Source organism: Miscanthus floridulus, chromosome 1 (genome assembly GCF_019320115.1).
Source record: "Miscanthus floridulus cultivar M001 chromosome 1, ASM1932011v1, whole genome shotgun sequence".
NCBI lineage: Eukaryota > Viridiplantae > Streptophyta > Magnoliopsida > Poales > Poaceae > Miscanthus > Miscanthus floridulus.
Window position 1 is genome coordinate 193015193 of NC_089580.1, and position 14885 is coordinate 193030077.

Below are 14885 nucleotides of genomic sequence, written 5' to 3' on the forward strand. Positions count from 1 at the left end.
CCCACCTCGGTACGGCTCGGGAGGCCCGACGTGCTGTGCCGGCCTGATCCCATCGTGCCGTGCTTGGCACGGGTCCATGCCGGGCTGGGCCGGCCCGGACCGTTGGACATCTATACCGGGGAGGGGGGACGGAGAGCCCGAGCCGGGCCGGCGCCTCACGAATCGCGAGGCAGAGAGAGAGACCCTCCCCACCGAGAGACTGCGACTGCGAGCCCCCGAATTGCGGCCAGTGGCCAGGTGGGCGCAGCCGCGCAGGCGCACGAGGGACCGGGGGGACTACTAGCTCGGGTCGGGGAGCCACTGGCAGCCTGCCCGCTGCCCGCACGCCGCGACGCCCGAACGCAACCAAAACCACCACCACGGCAGCCGCCTCTTTTTCTGCTCTGAATTGCTGCCTCCCCAGCCGGCAGCTCCCCTCGCGCTGGCTAGCTGCTCCGAATAGCAAGCAAAGGGAGGCAGCCAGCAATCACGCCCGCTCTACACCCCCACCAGGCCAGCTGCCAGAGGCCACCGCCGCTCCCTCCCCTCGGCCCGCCCGAGCGAGCGCGTGCGCGGTCCATGCGTGCCAATTGGCTCGCGCCCGCGCGCACGCTCTCTCAGTCTCAGCCCCAGTCTCAGCCTCAGTCGCTGCTCTCTCCCTCCCTCCCGCTTCCTAGCGAGCTCGTCAGCTGCAGTACCTTGCTCCGCCTCCGAGCCCGGCGCGGCGGTGCGTGCGAGCGGGATCTGCTCTCACGGGCGCGCGGCCGTCCATGGGCTGGCCGCCGAGCAGAGGTTGGGGCCGGCGACGACGGGGCCTGTCCGCCGCGCTGCTGCTCTTCGTCCTCCTGCTGCTGCTGCTCTTCTCCGCCCCCGGTACTGCACTCTCACACGCACAGGCACACGGCCGCAGCACATGCCGAGCCCGAGCTTAGTATGTTCTTTGCATTCAAATCGCTGGGAGCTCACGCCATCACGCCATGTCTTGTCTTGCCTTTCTGCAGGGACGTGCACGCCGGTGAGGGGGAGCGGCGGGGTGGCGCTGGCGACGACGACGAAGGAGGAGGACGGGTACTCCTGGTCCTGGGACGGGAGCGGCGAGGCGGCGCGCCGGGGGCTGGTGGGGCCGGGGTCGTCGCCGCCCACGTGCCGCAGCCGCTGCGGGGGCTGCAACCCCTGCCGCCCCGTCCACGTCGCCATCCAGCCCGGCCGGAGCTTCCCGCTCGAGTACTATCCGGAGGCCTGGCGCTGCAAGTGCGGCAACAAGCTCTTCATGCCCTGATCGAGCCTCTGACCCGGCAACGGCGGCGCCACCTCTCCCTGCTGCGCACACGCTGATGCTGAGGCCCATGCTGGTGCTGGCGCTGGTGCTTCGCTGGAGCTCACTCTACAGCCACGACGATGCAGCTGCTGCCTGCACGTACTGCACGCAGGGGACTAGAGGAGGCTAACTCTACTAGTGCTGCTGCTGGTGTAGAGAGGGACATGGAGAAACACGGCAAGGAAAAAAAGAAGGTTCTAGGTGAGAAGAGGACACGAGACGAACAAGAAATTTGCCCGAGATAACAGACCATGGAACATGGATGGAGGCCTCGATTCTAGTACCATTCTAATGATTGGAAGAACATTTGCAGGGTTCTTGGAGACTGATACACGAGCTAGTCTGATACTCCCTACTCTATGTTGTAAGTAACCGGTTGTGTGTTGTGTGTGTACAAAGAGAGAGACGTCGGTGTCGCCATTTTTTTGTTCTTTTTTCTGCCTTTTGCTTCCTGCCGCTTCCTTTCGCTACGGTTCTTGGGATGTAGTCCCTGCGATTATGATCTGTGCTGTGATTCTGTGGACTTCTTGGTCGTTCGGGCATACTAACTTTTATGCGATTATGATCTGTGCTATGGTCATCCAAGCATAATAACTTTGATCATCTTGTACTCTTTTATTCTAAATCTTTGTCATCTCGTTGCTCCGGATAGATCGAGCTAGGGGATGAGACCTGAAAACAATTTCTTCCTTCAGGCCCTTGCCTGTCATCAGGGTTGTCTAATCTCCATCTTATGGCCAGTGCATCCGTGCAGTCAGGAGGTACTGAAAACATTCTCACACAATATTTAGTTTGGGAAATACGTACATTTGGTGCCGGGCTAGCTTCGACTTACGGAGGTGAAGCTGCCTTTCCGATACTCTTGCTCCGGCTTTGGCTTTGGCTTACGCGGTTGTGCAGTAAAGCAAGGTACTAGCACAGAATAAACCCATAGTTTGTGGGATTAGGGCACTTCCAATGCAGAAACCACTATAGTTTCTATGGGCATTAATTATACTGCCACCTAAGCATTTTGCTGATGTGGCAAGGTAGTTATTGAAGAGAGAGAACAAAAATTATAGAAACTGAGTCTAAGTTAGAAACCATGTCTACACGAGAACCCAAACACGAAGGGATGTGATTGGTAGCGAATGGAGAGAGTGTATGTGATTGGATAAAAAGTTGTTCTGTAGAAACTATCCATTAGAACCATGATTTCTATACATAGTATCTATAAAAATTAATAGGTATAGAAACTATACGTAGTTTCGGAACTGCCCTTACATGGGCTAGCAGTACGCTGATCTGCTGCATGCCCATCAGACACAGGGCTAGTTCAATCATCGTTGCATTATACGCCCTTTTCTTTTTGATTAAAAGTATTATTGAGAAAAAAATATTATTTATTAACTGATAAATTATAATTTATAAACCAAATACGACCCGTAATCCTTCCTCGGCAGGCTAGGCTCCATTTTGTGTCATTCAGGCACGCAACTTGAGGCCAGCACCTGCAGCTTTCCCCTGCGGAAATGGTGGTTTTGCTCATTGCTTCTCTTCAACCTTTGCTCATTCCTCTCGCCTTGGACTGTTATGCGTCCCGTCACTCTATGACTAGCGTTTCCAACTTCTTTCATTACACCTTTACTTCTATATTGCCAAACATAAGTGTCTCACCATAGTACACATATATTAGTATTTTTTCACAAAACATTTTCAAAGGTATTAATACTCACTAGAATCTAAATGCATATGCAATAAATTAAAACATCCAGTGGTATTTTGATAACCATATTTTTTGACGAGTTTCACCCCTCTTAATAGAACGGCTATCTATTCTAAATACACTCACACCCACTAGGTGTCTTGAGTGCCAAAACAAAAAGCTCCTATTAAATATACCTTTGCCTTGAGCCTTTTATTTTTCTCTTTCTTCTTTCCTAAGTTTAGAGCTTGATCACAATCATCACATGTCCACCAACTTCATTATGGACTTCATCTTTGCTCCAACACTTGGTGTATACTAACCTATCTCATAATCACTTGGAGCCAAAGGTTAGTACCTAGGGTTTCATTAATTCACCAAAACCAAACTAAAGCTTTCAGCATCCAATTCTGATATGAACATATTTGGACAGCTTGGATCGAATTTACTGAGAAATAGGCCAGCAAGCATGAACTGTATGTTGCTTATGGTTGCTCTTTCTGTCCCTTAGGTGTGGTTGTATGAATGGTAGTGTCGGTGTTTTTGAACCACCGACGATTAAATTTGTATTTGCGCGTCTGGTTCGGATGGTGTGCTCAAATGATACAAGGGTTTATACTGGTTCGGGCGAAACTTCCCTACATCCAGTTTACTGCTGCTCGTGTTACTGGCACTTGGTTTGCAGTAGGGGTTACGAACGGACGAGAGAGGGAAAGGATCCCAAGTCTCTAGTGAAAGAAGTGAACGGGTGTTGAGAGCTCGATCGTTGCTCAGCCCCGTGCTCGTGTCGTGCTCTTGTGTTTTTATCTCGTGGTTCGGTTTCGTTCGGATCCGGATCCCCTTTCATGCCCCACCCTGTTTCCCCTTTTATAGGCGAAGGGAAAGCACGGGTTACAGCGGAGGAAGAGGAGAAGAACGAGAGAGAGAGAGGGAAGAAGGCTTCCAGGATCGTCGGGTCCTTCTCCTCCTTCACACGGGTCCTACCGATCCTGTTGATGTCAACAGGGACGGCTCTACGTCGCGGCCCTGTTCATCGCTGGCGCCATGCGCAGGCGTCATCTGCCGGTCATGGCGTTCCATTCCGTCCCAGCGGACGTCGTGGTAAACTGACGCGTCTGTCAGCGTTCGTACGAGGGTTAGGCAGAATAGCACCGGCACGCCCGACGCTGTTCTTGATGTGAATTCTCAGGTATGACCCATCATGGCCACGGGTTATATCGAGTCATGTCAGTCTCTTCCCTGATGTCAGAGTTTTGACTCAGGCCCATACGCTTGGACCTGGAGTGGTTGGTGGCGGTATGAGTCTCCGTTGGGCGAGACGGAGTACTAACCTAAGAGAGGAGCGGCTGCCGAAGGGCGCGCTCATGGCGAGTAGGAACGACCCCCAGATCCGATAGCACTCATCGCGGTTGTTGCCGGATCAGTTGGATTTCTCCCGACGCTCGCCTAAGGTCGCTTTTTTATTTTATGTGAAAACAGCATGGGGAGAAGAAGCACGGGAAAGAAAGCCGATACCGAAGCGCTGCGTTTGGGGGCCTTTGTCCGATTTTTTTCACCGGAAACAGCTGAGAAGCCGTTCCAAACAAGGTCGTAGACTACTGTAGTACTATTGTAGCATATATGGAGCCGGTGAAGCTTGGAATCCTGGCGGCTCTGCTAGCTCTTCCTCTTATTCAGTTTATTTTTTACCTCAAAAATCAAAACGACTCCTTGCTACTCCCTTTGTCCTTTTTTTATTTACCGTTCTTATTTTTCGAGAAGTCAAACGTACTTAACTTTGACTAAATATATAAATATAATATTAATATTTATAGTACCTAATTTGTAACATTAGATATGGTTAAATCTATTTTCTTAGTAAATTTATCCAGAGATACAAATATTGCTAATATTTTCTATGAACTTAATCAAATTTGAGAAAACTTGACCGACACGAGTGCCACGGTGACACTTACTCCCTCCGTCCAATAAAGAATGCAATTCTAGCACAATATCGTTGTTTTATATCTTATAAGTTCGATCAATTATAGATAAAAAATATTAATATTTATGATATCAAATAATTATCATTAGATTAATTCTGAAATATATTTTTTATAATAAATTATTTTGGAACCGTAAATGTGAATACTCCCTCCGTCCAGGGAAAAAACGCAATTCTATACTAATTATTTTTTGAGCTAGAAATTTTTTGTGGGCATACTGTTGGGAGGGTAGTGAGGCCTTGTTTTCTAGGGTTTCTCGTCTCAAAACAGCTTCGGCTTTTAGAGAATCTTATACATTATAGTAAAAAGCTAGTTTTTCTTGAGAAATTAAACTAGGAATCGGCAAAACTGGAAGAAAATAGCTGCAACTCCGAAAGAAGCCCTGCTAATAGCAGGGACACTGAGCCTTGTCCTGGAGCATTTTTTAAAAGCCTACTGCGAAGCTGGCCGGAGATGGTACAAGAGTCCTAAAAAAGGGTTACAGCCTACGACACCAAAAAGCTTACAGCTCTCGTCAAGTACTAATGCGTCACTCTCATTTTTTTTTAGCTAGCCAGGGTACAGCTGCTGTTGGAATCTGGATAATAGTAGTACTAATAAGTAATAACAAAGATAAAAAAATTACTGATGACTGCTGCTCTTTTACAAACGTAAATAAAAGAAGCTGCTGAGTCCGTAGGAGATGGAGCAAAATCTGTGTGCTTAGCTTATCCAACTGCTGACGACGCTTTCCCTGAAAATCTGCGTTCTTGAACCTGTCTACAGTTCTACAGCTCCCGTTTTCTCTCGAAACGAAAAAGGGTGTGGGCAGTGGACGGTTGGGTTGGGAACCGTCGCAGTTTGCGCCGGCGCAGCTGCCAAAGCCTCGCCTGACGCCTGTTCGCTTCCTTCTAACAGTATTCTTGGGAGCAACGTTGCTTGCTCTTGCATTGCAGCAATGCGATGCTCGTGCTCATGCTCGCCCGCCCTGTTGCTGTTGCTGTTGCTGTTCGTGAGCAGCGCAACCACTTCCCCGATTCCCTCCACGCAGAACAGAACCAAGGGACAAGCTAGAACGCGGAGCAGTAACACAGAAATAAGGAACAATCTGAAAACAGCCCCCAGCTGTTGGTGCTTGCTCGTAGTAACACAGAAACAAGCATCTTTCTTGTCCGACGATGCAGGCCAGCTTCTGTAGCTGGGGAAACATGGGGAGCGACCTGCGTGTCTCGGAGCGCATGCAATGCGCTGCACTGGATTGCCCTGCTGATTTCATTTGGAGAACCAAACGTGATGGTGTGATGGACAGCAACAACTCAGTCAGTCAGTTGTTAGCCTTGTCAGTTGCACAGTCTAAATATGTTCATGGTGGATGCAAGTGGATGGTCAATTTGCAGTTTTGCGTTGTTAATTACAACTGGGTTTAGTACTGTTTTTCAGTATTTCAGCATGATGTCCGCCTGCAAAATTGGCAGTTTCTCTGTTCTACAGAGCTTACATGTTTCGACAGTTTCGTCGTCCACGAACACACTATCCGACCAGCAAGTACTATAGTTTATTTCCAGTCGCGGGAGGCCCAAGGACAAATCTCTACTGAAGAAGCTGTGGAGGTCCATATGTTGATGGAAGACTCTGGGCCCATGAAAAGGCACTAGGACTCTCGGGCCATTACATGTCCGTCGTAGCCCATCATCACTGTTCATGGAAAGGAAACACGCCGCTTTATGGCCTGTTATGTGGTTCACTTTTATGAAACCGAGAGGAAGATAAATCTTATAATAATAAAGTATTTCAAATGATTCTGGCGAATACAAATACTTAGCGTGTTCCTTCTATTTTAACCAGCAGTCTAGCACAACACCCATGATCCATGCATTGCCAGGTAAATACAAATTTTATTACTACCTGTTCTTATAAGAGTAGAAGAAAAAGGAAATGATGAACTGAATGCAATAAATCCAAAACATCAAAATAGCCTAATTTTATCTGTCCTCTGAAGTAAAAAGGCTCTGAACATTCGGGTACCAATGTCACCCAAAAGTCAGAGAGAAGAAAGAACACTATCCTCTGTCCTCTGAAGCAAAACTCTGTCATAATCTTATCTGAATCTGATCAGAAGTTCAGAGCAAGCAAGTTAAGTGCAGCTACCCAATGAGGAGTCAGTTTATTTATCCCAGTATTCACAGAAGCACTTTATTCCATATCAACATAAAATGATCCGGGTAACAACATCTCCTACACTGCAAATCAACCACCAAAAGTAACCGTGCAGCAGTACAACACACATCCAAAAGTGTATCCCTAACAAGCTATCAACTCTATACTGTCCCGTGGATAAAAACAGTCTAGCGCTACCGTGGGATGCTCCATCCTCGACCTATATCGCCTGACCGACGGCCAGTGAGACCACGAGCAGCAGTGGCAGTAGAATTCGCTGTGAAATGGATCCTGTAGAGTTACAAGGCAACAGCAGTAGGTTAGTTACCTGAATCCTTGCATGAAAACACACACGCATACATTTGAAAGAACTTTGTACCTGGTGCTCCTGCATGGCTTTGGTTAGAAATGCTCTCAGAGCCAGGTGGTGCAGGGGGGCTGTTTGAGGAGGGATGAATACCTATGCTTGCGCAATCTGCGCCGAAGGAACCTGCAGTGGCGGCATGAATTATTAGGGGATGAAATATGGCAGCCCGTGTTTCGGAAGGCAGATCGCTTGTGGCGTTTGATCTTACAGTTCTGAAAGCAAGGCATCGTGGTCATGTTGAGAAGGTTGCTGTGACCCTCCTTGCACTCACAGTGGTAGCTGAGACCAGAGCCGTTCTTCCTACATGTGCCTCCAGCGCCGCAGTATGCCAGTTCACAAGCTGTAGGTGTGGAATGGCACAGGCAGAATTTAAAATCAAAGATATGGCATGAAAACATCATGGTTACAGCAAAATCATATATGTTTCAGGAGTAATGAGATGTGGAAATTACGGTCGAGCGAGAAGTTTTTAGGTGCTGGCAAAGGCGTCAGTGCTAGTGCTGGTGCTGGTGCTGGTGAACCATTGGAACAAGAGCTGTCAATGGAACCTGCAAGGAAATACCATGATCTGATCATTTGAAACGATATGAGGACGCATCAATAAAACTGTTGCCAGGACAAAAAGAAAGCTGTTGCTATAAGGATATTGATGGATATCCAGGTTAAATTTGTATGTGACGTTGGAAGATAGAGGCAGCTGCAGGCAATTAATTCAGAAGTCACGCGAACGTGAAGGCTGAACAAGTAAATAGACTAATAAAAGGCATCATGTAATTTTCAGCAGCATTCCTTGTGGCGTAAAATGCATAAAGCCACTCTGAAAACGATACTGCACCCGAACACTCCAAAGAATGCCATCCATTTTCTTACTGATGGAGACACGCCCTGAGCTTATGAAACCGTCTTCTCTTCTAGCAGTAGAAGAGACCGTAGACTGACAACGAAACTGAAATGCCACAGAAGGTCCAATGAAGTGCATATGCATTCAGACTTTTCAGTCCTGATGAACAGTACTTCCCAAGGTTGACTAAAAAAAGGACTTGCCGAACATTACATTAGTATACTTTTCCTTCAAAAAACACTACATTAGTCCGGTAGTCCCGATTGGGTTTGCACGCAATACATGTGGGTGCATAATGCGTGCAAAGTACAACTGCAGCCCCCCAACATCAGACTTTTTCAGATGCGTTTCATGTCCTGAATTTTTAAGTCTTGCTATGATTCTGTCCCTAATTCAACATATCCGCTATGAAGATCTTTGGGCTGGCAGGAGCAGAACACGATCCGGCGAAGTTTGGTATACTAGTACTAGTACCCTACCTACTGAATCTGGCCGAACTGATGATGAGTGCGCACTACTCTCCCAATATCCGTACGCACCCGGGCTATGTATCAGGGAGCAAAATGATCATATACTCAAATAAAGCAGACAAGAGAAGAGAAGCTGGGGTGGCTGTTAGTTATGCGTCGACCCTGACGGCAACAAACAAGAAGGAAGCACGCACGGTGCGGATGGCGGATGGTGTTAGCTCAGATGTGCTGGCAGGCCATTCGTGACTTGTAAGCTAGCCCAACCAGGCAACGCAACACGCGCGACGCGAGAGTGATGACTAGTAAAGAAAGCAGAATATTCAGTGAATCACTGATAGTATATGTATGTGCTGTACTTAATTGGAGGCCGTCCTACTTTACTTTACTTTACAATACAGATACAGAGGAGGAGTGAGCTGATGGATCGGAGGAGAGTGTCGTGCTTACAGTTGGGGACGACGCAGGGCAGGAACCTGAGGCTGTCGCCGACGTGGAGCTGCGTCCAGCCCGGGCGGCAGTCGCAGCGGTAGCCCAGCGTGCCCGGCGCCACCGTGCAGTTGCCCTGCCCGCAGGCCACCGTGCTGCATATGGAGTCTGCGACCGAATGAGAAGAATCGTCAAGGATCGGGGTTCGGACTTCGGAGAGTCAGGACTCAGGAGGGTGCTCGTCGCGCGCTTACTGATGACGGGGGAGAAGATGGGTGCGAGAGGGGAGAAGAAGTCGGCGGCGGAGACAGCGCTGAGGGCCAGGAGCGCCACCGCCACGAGCGCGGGCGCGGCGGCGCAGGGAACCCCTCCTCGGCTTCCTACCGCCGCGAGCATCTTGGGGTCGGGGTCGGCTCCGCCGCGTGTGGGCGGTTGTGTTCGTTCGTCGTCGCTTTTCCGTGTGTGGGCGGGCGGTTGCGTTTAAGTGGGAGGGAGGGAGGGGCGGTTGGCAGGCGAGGCCATGCGGGGCGGGGGAGCTTTTATGACTCTCGCCTCCCTGGATTGACTCGGCCGCCGAGGCTCGACGATGCAGCAGCAGCAGCCGCCGCCGCCGCCAGCAGACCAGGAAATGGCGAAGTCAAAGCGAGCTCCCAGGTGGCGCTGCCCGTGAGGCGTGAGCCCCATTTGGCCATTTGTTTTTTTTAAGGCTTTTACATGTAGGTATGCCATTAAAAAATATTGTAATTACACATAAGTTATTAAAAAAATTGACCACGACTGTCATCGTTCTGAACTTCCTTGCTCTTCAAGCCATTCCATTAGTGTTATGATTGTTTTTCACCGTTACATGTGGGCCCAATCATAATATCCCAATCATAATATCCCATCCCTATCCTCTCTCTCAAACTCTCTCTCTCTCAAACTCGATCTCTCTTCTCGTGCGTGCGGCCGGGGCGGAGCTTGCCCGCGCCTACGCCTGCGACGGATGGCCGGGGCCGAGCTCGCCCACGACGGCCAGGGCGGAGCTCGCCCGCGCTCGCGCCCATGGTCCATCGCCATGCCCAGCTGGTAACCTCACCGCCGGCCCTAGTGCCACGCCACTTCCGGGCAGTAGCTTCGCATGGACGAGGCCTTCGCGCGCGCAGTGGAGGACGGGCTCAAGCTCACCAAGCGCCTCGTGCTGCCCAACGGGGGCGGGCTGCCTGCGCCGCGCCCGCACCTGGCGATGGAGCGCGGGAACAACGACCCCGCCGCCGTCGCACTGCTGCGGCAGCAACTCATGCCCACGGCGCCCATGGCGTACGCGGTCGTCGTCGACATGGGCGCCGTCGACAGCCCCGACGTGCCCAGCTACCAGCCCCACGTGTACGGACGCCTCGACCCGCCCGCGCTCATTCTGCTCCAGATGCGGGAGGTCGACCTACGCGTCGACTGCGCCGCGCGCGGCCGGGTGCGCTACCGCCGAGGTCGCCCTGCGCGCGTGCTGGTGGCTGCACTGCATCACGCGCAGCCGCGCGTGCCACTGCCGCATCGTCATGCCCATGGGTCACCAGTTCCAACATCCCCGCACTCGATCCTTTCCTTACTCTTTGCTTTTTCGATGGATTCGTTTTTTTCCCGCCCTTTACTATCGATTGTTGCTACTGTTCTGCTAGATTTAGATCTGGTTAGCGCTGATGAGGGGGTATTATGGACCTTTATACTGACCGGACCCACATGTAACGGTGAAAAACTAACAGAACACTGACGGAATGGCCTGGAGAGCAAAGAAGTTCAGAACCGTCAAATTTTTAATGATTTATGTGTAATTACAAACTTTTTTAATGACATACATGTAAAAGCCTCTTATTTTTTAGAGACGTGTCATTTGTCCTGTGTCCGGTCGTCTCGCCACTGCCGTGTGATTGGTTGTGATTATTTCCTATGTTTTGAAACGTTATTCTTCTTTTATAAAGGCCAAATCATAAACAGGTACTGTCTAACACTTTTATAAGAAAACTGCAACTAGTCTCATTTTTTTAATTTAAAATAAATCAATTATGATCTTGTAGAGATCAAATCAGATTTTTGTTATTTTCTAAAAAACAGAACACATCTTTCAAATTAGTTAGAGAACAAAATTTATCCGGATTTAATAGTTGGAACGTATACGTATACGTTACACGACCTTCTTGTTCAAGACTGCAAATCAGACTTATGTGCAACTTGATGGGCTCTGCAGCCACCCTATCTCCGTCTGCCATGTTGGAGAGCCACGTAAACAAACCCAGGTGCTCAAACCAACGCAGGGGGTAAAATAATTGGCTTGGCAAAGTTTAATGTGCTGAATATACATGGTTCTGTAGTTCGTGAGATTAAGCAAGTCATTCACGATACCTTATAAAATAGGTCCTACGACGATACGATCACCTGTTCATTTGTTGGTTTCAACCAGCCCAAACCAGCCAATCAACAGTGTTTTTCTCTCACATAAAACCAGCACCAGCCAGCTCAAACTAGCCCAGAAACCAACCAGCAAACAGGCCGAATGAACGAAGACAACAAAATAGGTCCTACAAGTTAGCTCTCTTGGTAGGGCCATGCATCCGTTAAATTGGGTTTAACTTTTGGAGTGATCGATTAGTTACGATGCTGCTTTCTTCTCGTGCTCATGAAATCTTTGATACATTATTCATGTTGTTCTTTTCTTTTGCGGATTTCAATTTTTCACTCTTCTCTTCACTTCGGAGTGTTTTTTTTAAGTCAAAGGCACCTCCTTTAGTGCTCTCCCGCAGATATATATTAGATTTTTTTAAAAAATAGAAAGAAAACAAAAACTCCCATTCTTGCTCGACATGTGGCCGTTAACCTGAACATTCGTGCATCCGCAGGGACGGCGATGCATATCCTCTCACTCAACGTTCCCGTACACAAGAAGAACCATAATTCGAGTTCAAACACGGAAGCAAAGCGGTTGCATTTGATTGATTGGATCGTCGCCACCTGCACGCCTTCAAAATGGAGTTAGCAATCAACTCATCGCCAGATGGCCTCATGGGGTGTTCATATATCCGCCATGAAATGGGGATTTTTTTTAATATTTTTTATAAACTAATTTTAAATCTAACACTGTTTAATTTTTTTCTTCTAAAACTAACATTTTTGGGCGCGCCTATTTTCCTGGCGCGGCTAAACGCCTATGTCTTGTCATGCATGGTGGCGCGGCGAGAGGAATGACGTGGCGACGACCGGGACGCTGACCGGTGACGTGGCAGGGTCTGCCGTGCCACCGATCTTGACGCGGCTCTGCCGCGTCCTGATCGGTGGCGCGACAGAGCCAGGTGTTGAAATGTTGAGTTATATGTGTTTATGTACTAATGTCACCTTATTTAGGTGTTTTCAATGGCGAAGTATCGTTTCAAGGAGTGATTGTATGGTCCTAAGAACCAATAGTCGGAAGAACCGCCAAAGGTTAAGAAAAAGAAGAAAGAAATGGTAATTTACAAAGCACCTCCTGTCATGTGCGAATGTGGTGTTAAATCCAACTATGGCCTAGTCCCTTCGGAACTTGGAATAAGCCATTATTATGGTCATATGGTTGACTATGATGAGGTTGGTTATTTTTGTGGTAAACATAAAATCATATTTTGTTTCTTTTGCTAAGACATATATGATATAATTTTTTATTTGAATAGAGGACTAGGAAATGCATGTAGGAATATTATGATGGTCAAGCTAAATTCTTGAATGGACTGAAGGGGAGACAAGTAATTGTACGGAAGAGAGGATATGGACCTGACTACGCCAACCTATTCGTTAAACATCACAAGACAAAATGTGTGAGTTTACTAGACAGCGCGATATTCGTAACCCGATCGATATTGGACTTAACAAATGAGGATTGGAGAAACAGAGAGTGTTAGAGGAGGAGAGGGCAAGCAAGGAGTGAAGGAGGTAAGGGAGGAGACAAGAGTACAAATGCAGGTCTTGAATGAGCATATTGTTGCATTATGTGCCTGTCGATGTTTTACCACCGATAGCCTGCCACGGGGGTGCCCGGGGCAGTATGTTCGGGTTTCGGCGTATGCCGAACTCGATGGTTAACGCAAGACACAGTCGATTTATCCTGGTTTAGGCCCTCGATCGTAGATCGAGTAATAACCTTACGTCCAGTCGACGTTAGCCTTTGCGTTGGATTGATTGTCAAGTGTTGTGTTGTACAATGGTCGTGTGTCCTGTCCCAGGAGTCCTGCCCTCCTTTATATAGTCAGGAGGCCAGAGTCCTAGTCCGTTTACAATGAGATTTCCTAGTAGGATTACTTAATAGCTATACTACTAAGATTACATGGGGAGAGTCCTGGTTGGACTAGATATTCTCTCTCCCTTGCGGGGTATCCTGTGGGTCCCGCATCGATAAGCCCCCGAGCACTTCATGGTTGAGCTCCGAAAGTCTCGCTTTGCTTCTTCAAGTCTTGTTGAGTAGGAACAAAATGTCATCCGAGTACTTTCTGGAGTGAATCCTTATAGCGCTTCTTGGGATCTTCGAGTGGTGAGTGCTTTTTGAAGAAAAAGTACATCCACCTGGTTGTAGCCCCCGAGCCTCTCGCTATTTGGAACAAGGAGCTGGAGGATCTTGTCTTGAAGTTGCTCTGATTGTTCGTTGAAGTTTTATGAAAAAAGAACTCGAATATGGCTCGTTCCGGGTTCTTTTTGTCGTAGTGTCTTGAAGTGATCTGCGTTGAGGAAGTCTTTTGGTGACGTGCGCTTTTTCGAAGAAAAAGTGCACTCACTGAGTGTAGCCCCCGAGCCTCTTGCTATTTAGAACAAAAAGTTGGAGGGTCTTGATTCTTGTCTTCAAAAAATTCTATGGCTATGTATCCTGCTTTCTCCGAGTTCTTCTCTTTTAGAAAAGAAGTCGGATGAAGAGTCTTGATGTGTTGTCGTCGTTGTAGTCTTGAGCTTCTTGTATTCTTGGTCCTTTGTCTTTGGTTCCGAGCTTCTGGGGGGTAGTCGAAATGAAAGGCCAAGCTCCCTAGCTTAGTGTTGATTAAGCTATGATGTTGGTCGAGGCCTCGAGCGTATATCCGTGTTGTTTTGTTCGGAAAGAACTCGGATGCGAGGTCTTGGCGTATTCTTTGATAGTCTGCTGTTGTCAGATGTAGTTGTATGGTGGTGGTTGAGTGTAAATGCCTTTTGTTCACAGGTTGTACTGTGCTGGTATATTCTTCCGAATATGCCCGTCTTCGAGTACTGCCTCTTCTCGCCTGAGTCGTCCATTATTGTGTCTTCCTTACTATCTTTTCTTGTGTATCGATCTTTGAAAGTATAGCAATTTCCGATGGTGTGCCTCCCACTAGGGTGTAATGGGCTACGTATGTTTTCAATGTCATCATATCTTCTGGGTTTGGTAAACTTCTTTGATTTATCGGCCATTGCCATAGTATTGTCTGGTCTACGTTTTCTTTCTTGATGTCTGCTGTTTCGATGATTTTGCTTGTCCGAGTTGTCCTGGTTGTTTCTGTCCGGGAACCTTTCTCGTGTTTTTTCTTCTGCAGTAATCATCTTTTCTACTGTTCGTCTGAATTCTTCATTGTTTCTCGGATTTTCTTTGCAGAAGTCTTAAAATTGTCACCTAGCCATGATTCAGTGAGAGAAAGCTTCAATTACTTCTCGTTCGGTTATGTCATGCACTTGAGCTCG

At 48.2% G+C, this 14885-nt stretch overlaps 2 protein-coding genes across 2 annotated transcripts; one reads left to right on the top strand and one right to left on the bottom strand.

Moving 5' to 3' along the window:
* Positions 1-419: 419 nt before the first annotated feature.
* On the top strand, positions 420-1717 carry LOC136507238 (EPIDERMAL PATTERNING FACTOR-like protein 4). Its single transcript, XM_066502030.1, has 2 exons — positions 420-852; positions 981-1717. Exons 1-2 carry the CDS (start codon positions 750-752, stop codon positions 1256-1258), a joined length of 381 nt encoding a protein of 126 aa, XP_066358127.1. The 5' UTR covers positions 420-749; the 3' UTR covers positions 1259-1717.
* A 5407-nt stretch (positions 1718-7124) lies between these two features.
* LOC136507245 (uncharacterized) lies at positions 7125-9736 on the bottom strand. The gene is made up of 6 exons (XM_066502035.1): positions 9461-9736; positions 9228-9374; positions 7922-8017; positions 7678-7809; positions 7482-7592; positions 7125-7393 (listed from the first exon to the last, which is right to left on the bottom strand). The coding sequence occupies exons 1-6, from the start codon at positions 9600-9602 to the stop codon at positions 7323-7325; spliced, it is 699 nt and encodes a 232-aa protein (XP_066358132.1). The 5' UTR covers positions 9603-9736; the 3' UTR covers positions 7125-7322.
* Between the last annotated feature and the right edge of the window lie 5149 nt (positions 9737-14885).

Excerpts from the sequence above, each read along its gene's own strand:
- LOC136507245 (XM_066502035.1), bottom strand. The coding sequence starts at position 9,602 with ATGCTCGCGGCGGTAGGAAGCCGAGGAGGGGTTCCCTGCGCCGCCGCG. Across the intron at positions 9,375-9,460 it reads CATCTTCTCCCCCGTCATCA|ACTCCATATGCAGCACGGTG; the intron begins GTAAGCGCGCGA and ends ATTCGGTCGCAG. Across the intron at positions 7,810-7,921 it reads TAAAAACTTCTCGCTCGACC|CTTGTGAACTGGCATACTGC; the intron begins GTAATTTCCACA and ends CCACACCTACAG.
- LOC136507238 (XM_066502030.1), top strand. The coding sequence starts at position 750 with ATGGGCTGGCCGCCGAGCAGAGGTTGGGGCCGGCGACGACGGGGCCTG. Across the intron at positions 853-980 it reads GCTGCTCTTCTCCGCCCCCG|GGACGTGCACGCCGGTGAGG; the intron begins GTACTGCACTCT and ends GCCTTTCTGCAG.